The 15,367-nt window shown below is 38.6% G+C and overlaps 2 protein-coding genes across 7 annotated transcripts in view; both read left to right on the forward strand.

Moving 5' to 3' along the window:
• plekhg2 (pleckstrin homology domain containing, family G (with RhoGef domain) member 2) overlaps positions 1-1,422 on the forward strand; it is a 46,485-nt gene extending 45,063 nt beyond the window's left edge. For 5 of the 6 annotated variants that reach the window (XR_014208423.1, XR_014208424.1, XR_014208425.1 and 2 more), the window contains 6 exons: positions 24-110; positions 251-284; positions 371-463; positions 560-658; positions 868-1,119; positions 1,283-1,422. Coding sequence is in view for 1 of the 6 variants with exons in the window: in XM_082178759.1 (XP_082034885.1) it covers positions 24-110; positions 251-284; positions 371-463; positions 560-690 (345 nt within the window). In the remaining 5 variants the exon portion in view is untranslated. The other variant, XM_082178759.1, reaches the window with a different exon arrangement.
• LOC309505398 (uncharacterized protein) lies at positions 1,132-7,480 on the forward strand. The gene is made up of 4 exons (XM_082178755.1): positions 1,132-1,525; positions 1,729-3,268; positions 3,366-4,452; positions 4,593-7,480. The coding sequence occupies exons 1-4, from the start codon at positions 1,271-1,273 to the stop codon at positions 6,496-6,498; spliced, it is 4,788 nt and encodes a 1,595-aa protein (XP_082034881.1). The 5' UTR covers positions 1,132-1,270; the 3' UTR covers positions 6,499-7,480.
• The last annotated feature ends 7,887 nt before the right edge of the window (positions 7,481-15,367 follow it).

A 15,367-nucleotide genomic window follows, 5' to 3' on the forward strand; every position in this document is an offset into this window, starting at 1 on the left:
AAAAAATCGTACTTTATCTGTAGGCTAAAAACCAGGAGGAGAAGCGGCTGTGGCTACATTACCTTAAGAGGATGATAGTGGAGAACCATCCTGCATCCTTGCCCCAAAAAGTAAGTAGTGTAGGAGTTGTTTATATGTCAAACTATCAATCACTATGTAAGGGATAATGTACAGTCAAAACTGACTGGTTCAGTTATACATAGTTCACAGAAGGACACTATAGTGTTAAATATCTAAATATGTTTTCCAGGCAAGACAGGTTCTTGGTGACAACTTCTGTCAGTGTAAGTGTTCACTGCATGTAAACTATTGCTTGTGGCACTGAGTGTTTTACATGCTGTGGATTATTAATGTTTTGCATTTTGTTTAGCCCCACAGTTTGATCAGGAGCCAATAAGAAAGCCGATGCCTTCTCCACGACTGGATGATGTTCATAACTACCACAGAGGAAGAAGGCAATCAGGTCTGGCAGATAGTGTTTATTAGATTAGAATACCTTAAAATGCCAAACCGCACTGATTCATATACTCATAAAAATTACTTTCATAACTTCTGACAGAACCACCAGAGTTCATCTACACCCCTGAGAAAGCCAGAAAATGCCTTCCACTCCTCTTAGAGGGAAACCTGCCATACAAGCGTGGGAGGAGACAGTCTGGTGAATATAATCTACTCTCATATTCTGAATGAGGCCTAAAATGATTATGTTCTCAAAATAATTTTATTTATAAATACAGTTGCATAATATTTTTTTTTCTTTTTCTTTTTTCGTCATGTTATATTGATACTGTCACCAATTATTGATCTTTTGTACTATGGCAAAAACTAAAGTTTAAAGTCTAAAATATAATCTTTATTTGCATCAAGCCCCTGCCAAAGATATAGAAGCTGCATTCCAGCAAAGTGGTGAGTTTAAACTTAAGTTATTTCATTTTGTTGTGTTATATTATTTTTATTTGGTCAGTGATGATGAGTCTTTTTGAAAAAGTTAACATAATTTGAAAGATTTTAAGAATGGAAATGTTTTTAAAAAAAGAAAGCAAAATCATTTTTTGTTTCTATTTTTCTTTTTCTGATCTTCCATGGCTTCACTGCTTATGGAATCCAGGTTCTTTAAAGGTGTGAATTTCATTTTCTTCCATTTAACATTATATATTGTATACAAAGCCTTAATTCTATCAATTTTACGACAAAATGCAACCTTGTAACAACATGTTTGTTTAAAATGTTATATATCTAATAGCATATATATCTACACTTTTGTCTATTAATGGGTTCCCAGACTGGCAGTGAAGGGGAGTTGTGCCCACAGGCTGATAGCATGGGCTCTTCAGGCAGTACCAGCACTCTGGCATCCTCTGTCATTGAAGTTGAATCTGGCCGTGATGATCTGGTTTTATGTCAAGATGAGGATGACATGACCCCACTTTCTCCACCACCAACACTGTCTATTACTGAGGAAATCATGCAGTTCATTAACCAGAGCCGTGCTCGACAAGGCATGGCGGAGTTAACGTCTGAAGTGGTACATATTTGCACAAAAACATTTTGAAACCTCAAACAATATTCAGAGATAGTAATTGCTGTAGTAACTCTACTACTGGTTTTCACATTGAAATCTCTGATTTTGTAGCAGTAATGCTGTTAATTTGTTAATGTAAGCTTCTAGTTATAAGAAAATGGCCTTTTACTTACTTTTTTTTTTTTTGTGTGTACTTTCTTCCATAGTGCCAGTTGACTCCAGAGTCCCTGGAAGTCGAGCCACTGGAGGCACAGCAGTCAGATGAATCCAAACCACTTATATCTGAGGTGGATGAAAATAAACATCAGACAAATAATACCAAAATATCAGAGGCAGACAATGAACTGGTGGATGGGTCAGAGAAAGATGAGAACAGTTATCCATTTTGTGAAGCAAATGTTGCTTCACCAGAGGAGCTTAAGAGAGCATCATCACCATTGCACCCCCCCAAAGAAGTGAATCAATCAGAAGAGTTGACATTACCAGAGCCCAGTCATAGTGAATCATCCAAACCAGAGATGGAGAAGGCCATAAGTGAAAAAGGGGAAAAATATACTGAGGACTCTGTTAGTAAAAGTGAAGAACCTCACCTATCTGATAATTTGGACAAAACTGATGACACGGCATGTGAGGCCAGTTCAGCTTGTGCTCACATTACCACTATATTGAAAACAACTGACATCTCTCTTGTCCCCAAAGTAGAACCTGACCAAAAACTGACCAAAAGTGACAAGCAGATTATTGAGAAGATACGCAGCTATTATGAGGCAGCAGAGGCAGGTGTCGAGGAGGGTCAGATGGCACGAAGGAACAGCTTCTCTAATATTCCTGCAGGATTAGTGAAGGATTCTGTGTCCCGATTCAATGTTCCTGTTCACCAAGACAGTCTAGTTGAGTCTGAGAGTGGCCACTCAGACTGTGTTGAAACAGACTCAGCATCTTCATTACTTCCAATATCAGACCAGGCTGACCAGTGTGGTCAGACGAGTGAGTCTGACCAGACTTTCAAACATCAGGAATCTGCTCTCTCACATTCAGATGTTATCCAAGAACAAAAAGAAGAATTAGACAGCAAGACGGCAGAACAAAAGGATCATTCTGTAGAGTTCAGTCCCTGTATGAAACTGTGGAAGGAGAAAGAAAGGATTGGCCAAGAGTCTCAAAACAATCTGAAAGTCCCTCTCTCAAGAGTAAACAGCTGTGTTGAACACACAGATGCTCCTGAGAAAAATAAGACATCTATAAATTGCACAACACCCCTAGTACAGCATAAGCAATATGAATGTTCACAAAGCCATCCAGACACTTCAGACCCTTCTAATCTGCAGATAACAGAGACAGCGGATACATCTCTTCAATATGGAAGAAGAAACAGAGCTAGAATGTCTTCTAATGGAAGTCTGGATAGCCTTCCCAGTCAGATTAAAGTTGGCCGGTGGTCACGTCATGGCAAGGTGGTAACATGTAGTCATACCCTTTACGAAGGAATGGCAGAGGTACCAGATTTAGGTTTTTTTGAAGGTGGACCAGTCAACCAATGCTTGGTAGAGAACTCAGAAAAGATTCTTAATAAAGTGCAAATGCTTGCACGCATGTACACTGCCAAGGCAAGCAGCATGAAGGTACCACTACATCAGAAGAAAACACGAGTGAGTAGAGGAGCATGGTTAGTGGAAGGAAAAGGGAGCACTTCACAGCAAGTACAGCTGCATCGGGGGGATATGAGAATACAATGTCAGCCCGCAGGTGAGCTCTTAATATAGTTTAATTATTATCTTGTGTGATTGAAAAACATGTTATTTTAAATATGTTTAATAAAATGTTGCCTATTGTTTTGTTGCAGAAGAATCTTCCGTATCCACATCTACTGAGCCTTTTGGTCACATTATTTTAAGAGAGAAGCTGTCTACAATGTATCACCAAGAAAATGATTGTAATCTCATTGGGCCTCCGGATGAGATCTCAACAATTGGATCTGATTCATTGTCTTTTTCTTCTGCTGAATCCTCTGCTACTTCAGTTGAAATATTAACAACTGTTATGGAATCACAGGTCTCGGTGATATCAGACCATAGAGAAAGCTCCTTGGAAAAATGTGAGTCGAAACAACATGAAGGAGCTCAATCCTTGTCACTTTCAACTTCTGGAATTCATGTCCAAGAAATGCCATCCAACCTCTCTGAATTTCCTTTAAATGAGCATGCTTACAACATATCACAGTCCATTCAGGAAAACTATTCAAATGTTGAGGACAAATTCATTGCAATAAATGGGATTGAAGAAGGTCAGATATTGCATGAGGAAAACCCTGCTTTTGTGAGCAATTCTGGTCCAAGTAGTCAACATTTTATTGACCCAGTAGTCATTAAAATTTTAGAAGAAGAGACTCACAGTGTGGATGAGAAAAGTGCCTCAATTGTACAGTATTGTGAAAGAATATTGACCATTGATGATCAACAAGATGAAATGCATACAGGACATTTAAAATCCAAGCAGGTCCAAGATGATACTGAAACCACTAGCTTGGAGAAAATAACACCTGTAGTGACCTCTGTTAACGAAGTAGGTGCATGTCCCCCATTAAATCTAGCAGCCTTCTTGAAAAACTGTGTTTCAAACACTTTGATCATCTCCGAGGGGTCAGAGCAGTCAGACCCTTTGGCCCAGTTGCAGGAGGATACAACTATCCCTACACAACTGCCGCCTCTGCTTGGTACATGCAGCAAGTGTAGTCCTCTGGATGTTAAATCCAAAGAAGACCTGAGCAATAATTCAAAGTCTTTTAGCCCACCCTCTACACCCTCTTTAGCTGGACCTTCGTTTGATGAGCTTCCAAGGTTTACTAGCCAAAGACCTTCTAATCTACCCTCCACTGCTGGAAAGAGGAGTCCCTTTGCCAATTGGAATTCATCATCTTCAGTCGCTCAAAGGTAGTCTGCTGAGCATATCACAAACCAAGCTGTAGTTATAGGGTTTACCCAGTTGAAATTTAGGTTATGCTGTTGTAGTTTATATAACAGCACTAAAGTATTTGATTTAATTTTAAACTGTGTCTTATCTTGCTTTTCAGAGTGCCAAATACTTCATCGCGGACTGAGGAACAGATCCAGGATACTTCTGATTTTGGCCTTTCTCATAACAGACAATCTTTATTCCATACTGTTAATGATAAGCCATTAAACATTCCCTTTGGTGTTGGACGTCCATTAGATGCAAAACCACCCTCTGCCTTTAGCCCAAACTTGCGAATGCGATCACCCTCTCCAATTAGAGGTGCCCAGAACTCCAGACCGTCCTCAACGGCCTCAGCTCTTGCAAAGTCTCTTGCTGCCTCTTGTATCAGTCAGACGATTTCTCAAAACATGGCCAAGAGAGGTGCACATCTTCAGACTGCTTCCCCACCTGTAAGCTCCTCTCCTCTGCCCACATCTTCAGTTAGACTTAGGTCACCATCACCTAAATCCATCACCTTGGACTTAAGTGTGGAGTCAGGTTTTAGAAGTACATCCAGCACTGGGGTAGGAAATCCCCAAGGTCAACCCCCAAGGTCTTCTCCATCCCCATGTAGATCAAACAGTCTTCGATCTAGTCCAGCAACAGTTCAGACCCCTCCTCCTTTTCGTAGTCAGCGGTCAGTATCCCCTGCACCTCCAGTTAGCCTCCATTCAACTCCATCTGCTAACAGCCCAAGCTCTGCTGCTCTTGAACAGCCTCCTTACACTAGTTTAAATGGTAATAACAACAACAACAACAACAATAACAACAGTTTGAGTAATAATGGGTTGGCCACTAACCACAAAAAAGCAACATACTCAAATGTGGGTGGACTCCCTCATTTCCACGATCCTCAACGAACAACCTTGCACAATAGGGTGGCTCGGCCCTTCCCGTCCTCCGAGCCCAGCTCTCGTGTACAGTCCCCCTCTATTTGCCCTTCTCCAATTACTCGAATCTGCTCCCCTCCACCTGCCCCGAACCATTCAAGTCATCTGGTAACAAAGCCACCGAATCCCAGAGCCCCCAGACAAGGTGGCTTTTTTACCCCTCTATCTTTGGACATCTCAAGATCAACGTCAGCTTGTTCACTATCTCCCTGTGAGAGTCCCAGAATCACCTCTCCTCCCCCTATTGGCATTCCTACAAGTGTATGGGGCTTTGCTAATCCACAGCCAAGGAATCCCTCATTAACAAATGCATGTTCTCCAACAAAAGCGGAAACAAACTCTACACCAAAAGGCACCAGAATAATCTCTCCTACCCCAATGGGGATGTCTCCATGTTCAGCAACCATCTCTCAGAGCCAGAGGAGGCTACGAGGAAACAGTTTGCCCTTTGTTGCTCTAGGGGATAGACCACCAAGTCCAAAAAGACAGGAACGCAGGTCTTGGGCAGAAAGTGGACGATGGTCAGTGGGTTCAGAATTGGGGTTAATAAATCCTCGTGGGGGTTCATACAGTGGTAGCCCATCTTCCATCAGCCCTGGTCCTCTTTCACCTGTCAGACTAACAGCCGAAAGGACCAGTCATAATGGAAAACATTTCACAAACATTGTCTGGCCGGATGTACATGATCTGTTGATTAAATACAATACAGAGCCCAATACTGAAACCGACGCTTTGCCCTACACCGAGACAGAGCAAGATGACATAGAGGTTGCAGAATCTACATGTCGGAGCACCCTGATCTGTCCCTATGTCGCTCCAGTCAGCCCCAATGAGAGAGAGACTCCCATTCATTGCCCAGATGAGGGCAAAACAGAAGATAGTGTTATTAATCAGGGGTCCAAAACAACATTAAAAACGAGTTATGCCACCACCGTCAACTTGCAGATTGCCGGAAGTGGGAGGATAGCATCCTTTAGCAATGCACAAGTCAGCCTGACTCAAACACTGTCCCCTGTAGCAGATAGCCAGAGCAGGAGAAGGGTCAGCATCAATAGCTGCAACCTCTCAATGCAGAACTGCAAAAGGCTTTGAGTGGTGTGCTCCTGAGGTATGGTATGGTGCCTCATTCTTCAAAGACACTTTATCTGGCACTTTAGCATGTAGAACAGGAGTCAGCTTAGAGATCCAAGTCCACTTCACTCAGAGGGGAAAAATTCATGGACAATAAAATACGGGTGTCAGCCAGTTGATGCTATGGTCAGTGATTTTATTTTATTTTTTAACCCTCAACCCTACTTCCTGACCAAGATACCCGTAAATCATAGATAAAATTACTGTTTTGCTATTTTTGGCAGTGTTTATTTTATTGCTTTTAAGACTGTAATATGCAAATTCGTTATATGTAATTGAACTAAAGGCTCTGTCATTTAAGGCTTTTAGTTGGCTGTGATATATAAAGAACTTATTTATGAAATTGTTGTTTTCTGGCACTTAACTCTTCTTTCTTTGTTTTGCACATTTTTCTCGAATGTGGTCCAGATGTGTCTGGAAAATAGTGCATTTCAGACAAGCCTTTCTCATGTATGTTGTGTTCTATACAAATTTGCTTAAGACATTTTAAAACAAGGGAACATGAATAGCTGCTTTGATTGATGTTAATATGAACATCAAAACATCTGATCTGATATTTTGCATTGATGAAAATGTTTGCTATACAATTAAAAAAGCATTCCATCATGCTTAAGAACTGTACTCTGGTGTGGACTTAGACAAGGTAATGCTGATCAAGTGGACTCTTGGACATTCTGTTTTAAATCGTGTATTTTTAATGTAATACATTGTTGATTTCTAAATGAGAAATGTCACAATCAATTAATGCTTAAGCCAATTAAACATATATCTCAGATTTGTTTACCTATGGCCTTTATGCTTCACATCATGCCTGCCAGCCGCATTATGTAAAGAAATGAACAAATGTTCCATCTGCTCTCTGTACTTAAAAAAAAAAACACATGATTGCCACACTGTAATGTGCCCTCAGTTATTTGTACCTAAATAAAACCTGCATAGTGTATATGTGATTGTGCCATTGTGTTACCACAACTTTTAGTAAAAACAAATGGTATTTTTCTTAGAAACAGGTGATACAATGGTAGATTTTGTATGGGTGTGTCTGGGACCAGAGAAGGAAAAAAGCTTGACCTAAAGTGACATTTTAGTAACTTGTCTTTAAAGCTTCAAGTTTCAGTGCAAGTTTAAGCAAGTGTGGGTTGGAGCAATTTATTATTTTATTATTCCTGTAAGCTCCTTATGGAGCATAGGGCTGCAACAACACCATGCCAACGCACTCTGTTCTGGGCTGTTTTCTTCAGCTGAGTCCATGTCACTCCGGCATCCTTCACTTCGCTCTCGACTGACCTTCTCCACGTCTGTTTGGGCCGTCCCACTTTCCTTTTTCCTTGTGGGTTCCAGTCTAGTGCTTGCCTTGTGACATTGTCGATTGGTTTGCGAAGTGTGTGACCTATCCACCCCCATTTTCTTTTCTTGATGTCCTTGCCGACTGGGTTCTGGTTGGTTCTGCTCCATAGGTCTGTATTGGAAATCTTCTCAGGCCACCTGATGTTGAGAATGTGGCGCAAGCACTTATTGACAAATGTCTGTATCTTGTTGGTGATGGTGTTGGTAACCCGCCATGTTTCGGACCCATAGAGGAGGACTGCTTTCACGTTGGTGTTAAAGATGCGGACTTTGTTGCGCTGGGATAATGCCTTGGAGTTCCAGATGGGCCGCAGGGTGTTGAACGCTACCCTTGCTTTGCTAATCCGGCTCTTAACATCATCATCTGCGCCGCCATCAATGTTGACCACGCTTCCTAAATACACAAAGCGGTCGGTCTCCACCAGGTCTTCTCCCTGTAGCTGCAGTGGCTGATGTAGTCGGTTGTTCATCCGCATCACCACTGTTTTCTTGATGTTGATTTTCAGGCCGGTCTTCTCTGCCTCCTCTGCTAGCCGTGTTAGCTTTGACTGTGCATGCTGCTGTTTGTGGGACAGGAGGCCGACGTCGTCCGCAAAAAAATGGTATTTTTCTTAGAAACAGGTGATACAATGGTAGATTTTGTATGGGTGTGTCTGGGACCAGAGAAGGAAAAAAGCTTGACCTAAAGTGACATTTTAGTAACTTGTCTTTAAAGCTTCAAGTTTCAGTGCAAGTTTAAGCAAGTGTGGGTTGGAGCAATGGGTGTGCCAAAAGGTGGGGGTGTACAGTGTGTGGTCATTGAAAATGTGTTCAGATATTCTTCACAGAAAATGAGTCAAGGCCAGTGAGTCTGAGTTTGAAAAAAATAATTAATCATATCATTTTTCTCTTGATAAAAAATGAAAACTGGTCCTACAGATCCGAACACCATACAAGGGTTAATGTATAGGAATTTAAGGGACTGTGTCTTTTTCCAAGGTTTTTTCCTATTGTTGCCTTTTCTGGCTTCTTCATTTTATATAGTCTGTTGGACTAGGACTGGGAAAACCCAGACAACTTCCGGCAAATTTAGATTTGCTCTGCAAGTAGTCTGGCAATGAGCTCATTCAAGCCCATTTCTAATCCGTCAAAATCGCGGCACCAATCAGAAACGTTGGGGCGGGCTTTACACGATGACGATCGCTCTGATTGGTTTTAGGTCTATCCAATTGCTCCCAGAGGCGTTTGAGCGACGTCCGTTGGTGACGCCCCTTTGGAAATGAGTTATTAATGAAGCTTTGCCAGACCATAACTCAGTTACTACTGAGAATGGTCTGGTTTTGCAGGCTATCGACTTACAGTTGCATGTTTATTTGTGTATTATGAATATTTGTTTTTCAGGTATTTCACTTGACGCTAGGCGATTAAGCAAAGTCAAGAATAGATTTCTGGTTAATCTCCTCTATGATAAATATTGTTTCTGACTGTTGTATGTCAGCAGCGCCTCTCACAGATCATTCTGTTATTAAGTATAGTTTTAAATCCTTCTGGTGTTAACGGCAATAATAAAGGGTATTGGAATTTTTATTCGAATCTATTAAAATGCCAAGCATTTCATGATGGAATCAAAAATATAATCTCTAAGGTTATGAACGATGATTCTCTAACGTCTTATATTGCTAAGTGGGAATTCCTTAAATTTAAAATGAGATCATTTTCTATTGATTTTGGAAAATCACTCAATAGAAACAACAAATTAACAGAAATTACCATAATTAAGAAAATAAACGAATATTATAACAGAAAATCACTTACTGATGATAAACAGAAGTTACAAACTCTACTAACTAAACTGGATGATATCTGTCTTCAAAAAGCTGAATGAGCCTTCATAAGAAGGGGGGAAAAGCACTGCTTATGTAGTCTAGAAAAAAGAAGGCAGGAAAGACTTTAAATTAAAGCATTATTGATTAATGGCAATGTAGTCCACAGACCAAACTTTGATTGCTAAGGAAGCTGTCTCTTTCTATAAAAAAATATATTCCTCAATCTTTTCATCGGATGACGCCAAATCCTTTTTCAACCATATTAAAGATTTGATTCCCTTTATAGATGATGAGTACTGTTATGTGATGCTGATATTACCTCTGATGAGTTGGATAAAGCTGTAGACAGTTTGTCTGTAAATAAATCTCCTGGTAGCAATGGTTTTACAGCCAATTTCTATAAACACTTCTGTGTTTATTAAAAGATCCTTTCTCTCTCACGTTAAAAGAAGTGACAGATAAAATGACATTCCCCCTTACAATGAAACAAGGTGTAATAACTTTAATCCCTAAACCTAATAAGGACTCCAACATTTTTGATAATTTTGGGCCCATTACTCTATTAAACACCGATCACAAAATTGTAACCATTGTTTATGCTAGCAGATTGAAAAAAATCCTACATAAAATTATAAGCAACTCCAAACAGGTTTTATGAAAGGAAGATCTATCCATAATAATATTTGTTTAGTACTGGATATTTTAGATTATAGACATCTTATTGATGATGAGGGTTTTATTTTATTTCTTGATTTTTTTTAAGGCATTTGATTCAATTAAACACCCATTTATTTTGAATTGTTTAAGGTTATTTGGTTTTTGGAGAGAAATATAGAAATATTATAGAATCTCTTTATGAAAATTCAAATAGTTCAATTTCTTTATCAGGAGGTGCATCATCCTGATTCTCTATCAAACGTGGAGTTAAACAGGGTTGCCCCTTTTCCCCATTTCTCTTTATAATAACCACAGAGCTGCTTTCTATCTTTCTTAAAAACTCAAATATAGCTCCGTTAGAGGTGTTCAGGCATCCAGTTATCATCAGCCAGTTAGCTGACGATACTACCATCTTTATGAAGCATTTTTCGGAAGTCCCCAAAATTCTACAAAATATCCACATTTTTTCTACAGCTTCTGGCTTAAAATTTTATTTGAAAAAGTGAGAGTTAATGCCAATTCATCAATGCCAGTTGACCGAGGCCTATAACATCCCTATAAAATCCACAGTGAAATATTTAGGAATTATATATTTTTTATTATATCTTTCTAAAGATATAATTGAATGTGAAAATATGAATCTGTGGAAACTGGAAAGTAGTTGATAATTGCCAATCCAAACTTAATTTATGGTTATTGAGAGATATTAGTTTATTGGGAAGATTTTTTTTTTAACCAAAATGGATAGTTTATCAAGATGTATCTACCCTGCATACTCATTATCGATGCCAAATTGAGTGATTAAAAACAATAATCAGGTTCATTTTGATTATATTTGGAGAAAGAAAGCTCATTAAATTAAAGGAGTTGACTAAAGACTTCAAAGATGGAGGTCTACAGCCTTTGATTTTGATTTCATAAATGGAACACTTAAAATTAACTGGTTGAAATCCTTCCTTAATAACAATAACTTTTGGTTTCATATAATTTTTTAATATGGAAGGGATATCATTTTTACTTAGATGTGATTTCACACCCCAGCTTCTCCCTATCAAACTATCCCAGTTTCATCAGTCTTCTTGTACTGGAAGCTCTTATACAACCATCATTTTACACCACACAAAACCCCAATATGGAATAATAGATTTATCACAATAAGAAAAAAATCACTGTATAAAAAGGACTGGATGGAGAAAGGTATCTGGTCGGTGTTTCATTTAGTCGAAGCAGAGGGGGTTTTATTATATCACATGACAGTTTCTGTCTCAAATATGATATAACCTGTAGTCAGAACACATTTAATTATATGATTAAAGCTATCCCCAATTCTTTCATATATTTAATCCAAGGATATCTTTCAACTCCTTTTTTTTTTGGTAAATAACATCCTTATTCTAGTTAAATTTTATATACACAAATCTATATATCTGAAAGTGAAACCTAAGTTTTGTGTATTTCACAATGAGTTAGTTTCTTATAAAAATGCCCTTAAAATGATGAAAAGTAAAAATGCAATTTTCTTTTTTTTTCTGTAAGACACTTTTGCACCTGATTCTACTGTCATTGTGTAATTATACATTTTTGTGTCCATGTTGTTTGTACATGACATATTGTTCAATAAAAATATTTAAAAAGTACAGTTTAGGCTACTGCAGAACAACTCATTATGTCAGTGTGAAATAAACAATTATGGACATGTAGAAATTAAAGCTAAAGCTCCAATCTCCTCCCGAAAATTGACTACTTTGTTTAGAGAACTTGTCTAACACAGCTGTCAATCATGACGTCACATTCCCGTTTTTATAGCATCAAATAGCCTACGCAGCAAAATCCCCAGTGTTAAATTAACACTCCTCAGTGTACATATGTATCCACATTACAGGGTGTTAAAATTAACACTGAAGCAGTGTTGAAGTTAATGAGATAATTAAGTGATTAATTAAGTGCTGATTGGCCATTAGTGGTGACACCTGATGTTAATAAGCAGAGTCATTTGAAGGAAAGAGAAAAAACAAGAACAGAAAAATTAGAAACTCAAGAACTACAACTGACTTCGAGCCATTACACATTATTGCACTTAATATTACCAGTTTGACTTTATTTCTGTCATACATCTACTTGAGATTCAACAGAAGTTTAGACTGTAATGTTTTATGGAATTTTTCTTTTCAAGTCACCATTATGGTGGTCAGTGTTTGGTTTAGTTGGGCTCTTGACCCTTTTCATTTTTTAATGTTCGTTTTTCTATGACTGTTCCAATGTTGTGTTTATAAAGCACATTTGTTACTGCAAGAGAAAACATGACCTGCTCACAATATGTTTTGATGATTATGACATTATCAGGATGTAGTGACCTCATTCCCTGATGTCATTTAAAGTCTAAACCTTTGACTGTATGCTTGATGTCTTATTTTAGTATTGGTGATTGTAGTCCTAAGATTCTACAGTTTGAGATCAAACAGCAATATGAACAATTTTGAAAATACTTTGGCCACAGAAGTTATTGATTTTAGACACACAGACATCAAGAATCAGCATATGAATCTCAACAATGGTGACAATAAACAAACTAGTGACAAACAGATCAACTCTGAACATCACAAAACAAGCTACTAAAGTCATAACAAAACAATAGAAAAATAAAAGCAAACAGGAAAAACCAATGAAAATTACAGGACAATTCAGCTGCATAATTTATTCATGCTGCAATGCATGATGTGAGCCAGGGATGCGTTTGATTGGTGGCTCCCATCATGCACTGTAACATGAAGCATTTGTGTGATTGTCACCATTGTTGAGATTCATATGTAGATTCTTGATATCTGTGTGTGATTTTAAAACTTCAGATTATTAAAACATTGTTGGAAGTAGCTACTGTAGTGAAACATTAATTAAAGGAACACTCCACCGTTTTTTTAAATAGGGCTTATTCACTTTCTTTCCTACATTTAGATAGGTGGGCAAATGCATTTTTGTCTCAGTGCATGCATTGTTTTAGTTTGACAGGGTCGGCGCTAGCTTAGCTTAGCACAATGAATGGAATCCTTTGTTGCCAGCTAGCATGTCCTGAGTAAAAGTGATATAAAAAAATAAATAAAAACCCACCTAATTACTTCTTGTGGCCTGCGTATTCCCAACAAGTACAAATAGTGATGCAGATTAACACTAGGCGATTTCCTAGGCAGATATTGACTTATATATTAAGGACTATATTAGGGGGAAGCACAGGCGAAGCACTGCTACTTGGGCGTGATATCTCTGCGCCCAAGTAGCAGTGCTTCACCTGTGCTTCCCCCTAATATAGTCCCAAGTCAATATCTGCATAGGAAATCGTCTAGTGTTAATCTGCATCGCTATTTGTACTTGTTGTGAATATGCAGACCACAAGAAGTAATTAGGTGGGTTTTTTACATTTTTTATATCACTTTTACTCAGGACATGCTAGCTGGCAACAAAGGATTCCATTCATTATGCTAAGCTAAGCTAGCGCCGACCCTGTCAAACTAAAACAATGCATGCACTGAGACAAAAAGTGCATTTGCCCACCTATCTAAATGTAGGAAAGAAGGTGAATAAGCCCTATTTAAAAAAACGGTGGAGTGTTCCTTTAAGCATTTGTATAATCCGTTTATAATGCTGGGTGAGATCAGTGAATCAGGGCACTGGTAATTTCATCACCGAAACCTAACCAGGGCTGTGTTTCCCAAAAGTATCTTAAGCCTAAATTGATCACAGACCAACTGCAACAAATTGTCTGTACGATCAAATTAGGCTCACAATGCTTTCGGGAAACACAGCCCAGCTCATAGTTTCTCTTGCCACAACAAATGTGCTTTATAAACACAAAGTTACAGCAGCCAGAGAAAAACTAATGTTAAAAAGGAAAGGATCAAGAGCCCAACTAAAGCAAACACTGATCATCATAATGGTGACATGAAACGAAACATTCCATAAAACATTACCATCTAAACTTTTGTTAAATCTAAATAAGATTTTTAGATTTGTGTGTAGATGTATGTGTAGATGTATGACAGAAATAAAGTCAAACTGGTAAAATAATAAGTGCAATAATGTGTAATGGCTCGAAGTCAGTAGTTCTTGTGTTTCTCTTTTTTCTGTTCTGGTTGTTTCTCTTTCCTTCAATGATTCTGCTGATTAACATCAGGTATCTTCAGTAATGCTCAATCATCACTTAATTAATCATTTAATTATCTCACTAACTTCAACACTGCTTCAGTGTTAATTTTAACACTCTGTAGTGTGGACACATATGTACACTGAGGAGTGTTAATTTAACACTGCAGATTTTGCTGTCTAACTAACTAAAGTCCAAACTTATTTTAAAAAACGAACACTTTAATTTACATCAGCGTAAAAAAAACAACCTAAAATGACAGAAAAAAATCTTTAAGATAACTGGTAGATTAGACTCTTACCGTATCCGGTCGGCAAAACAGCAAAAACGTCCTTCTTGCAAAGGAACAATTCGAGCGGCGTCTTCTGTTCCTGTTTTAGATAAAAATCCAAGTCTAGCTCGTTCATTGTAGTGGCCAAAGCCGTTTCAAACAACTGGTGTTCATCCATAGCCATCTTGCAATGTTTACTAATGACTTCGACGTCACAGCGCTGTTGTCATCTGTTTAGCTCGCCTCTGGCCCGCCTATATCAGATAACCCGATGTGATTGGTGCAGCTCAGATCGAGGGGCATATTTAATGAGCATCATTACTCGACACCAGAGTAACTCGCTGAGCAAATTCAACTTGTGCTCTCGCAAGAACTCTGGATTACCAGGGTTGCACGCTTTGTACACAACATGACATTTTTCCGGTGGTGGTCTAGCTCCCGACATGCGCAATTTTCTATGAATTGCAGCGATCCATTTGCTTCTCTGTTCTGTAGCTTTCGGTGGTCTGTAAAAAATATACCTCAGATTTCCTGTCAAATCTAGTTGTACAGTCAATCGCAAAGTTCTTTTCCGTTTTAGATGTGTTTTGTGTGTTTTTTGCGGCATTCATGCTG

Source organism: Leuciscus leuciscus (genome assembly GCF_965113295.1).
Source record: "Leuciscus leuciscus genome assembly, chromosome: 9".
Lineage (NCBI taxonomy): Eukaryota > Metazoa > Chordata > Actinopteri > Cypriniformes > Leuciscidae > Leuciscus > Leuciscus leuciscus.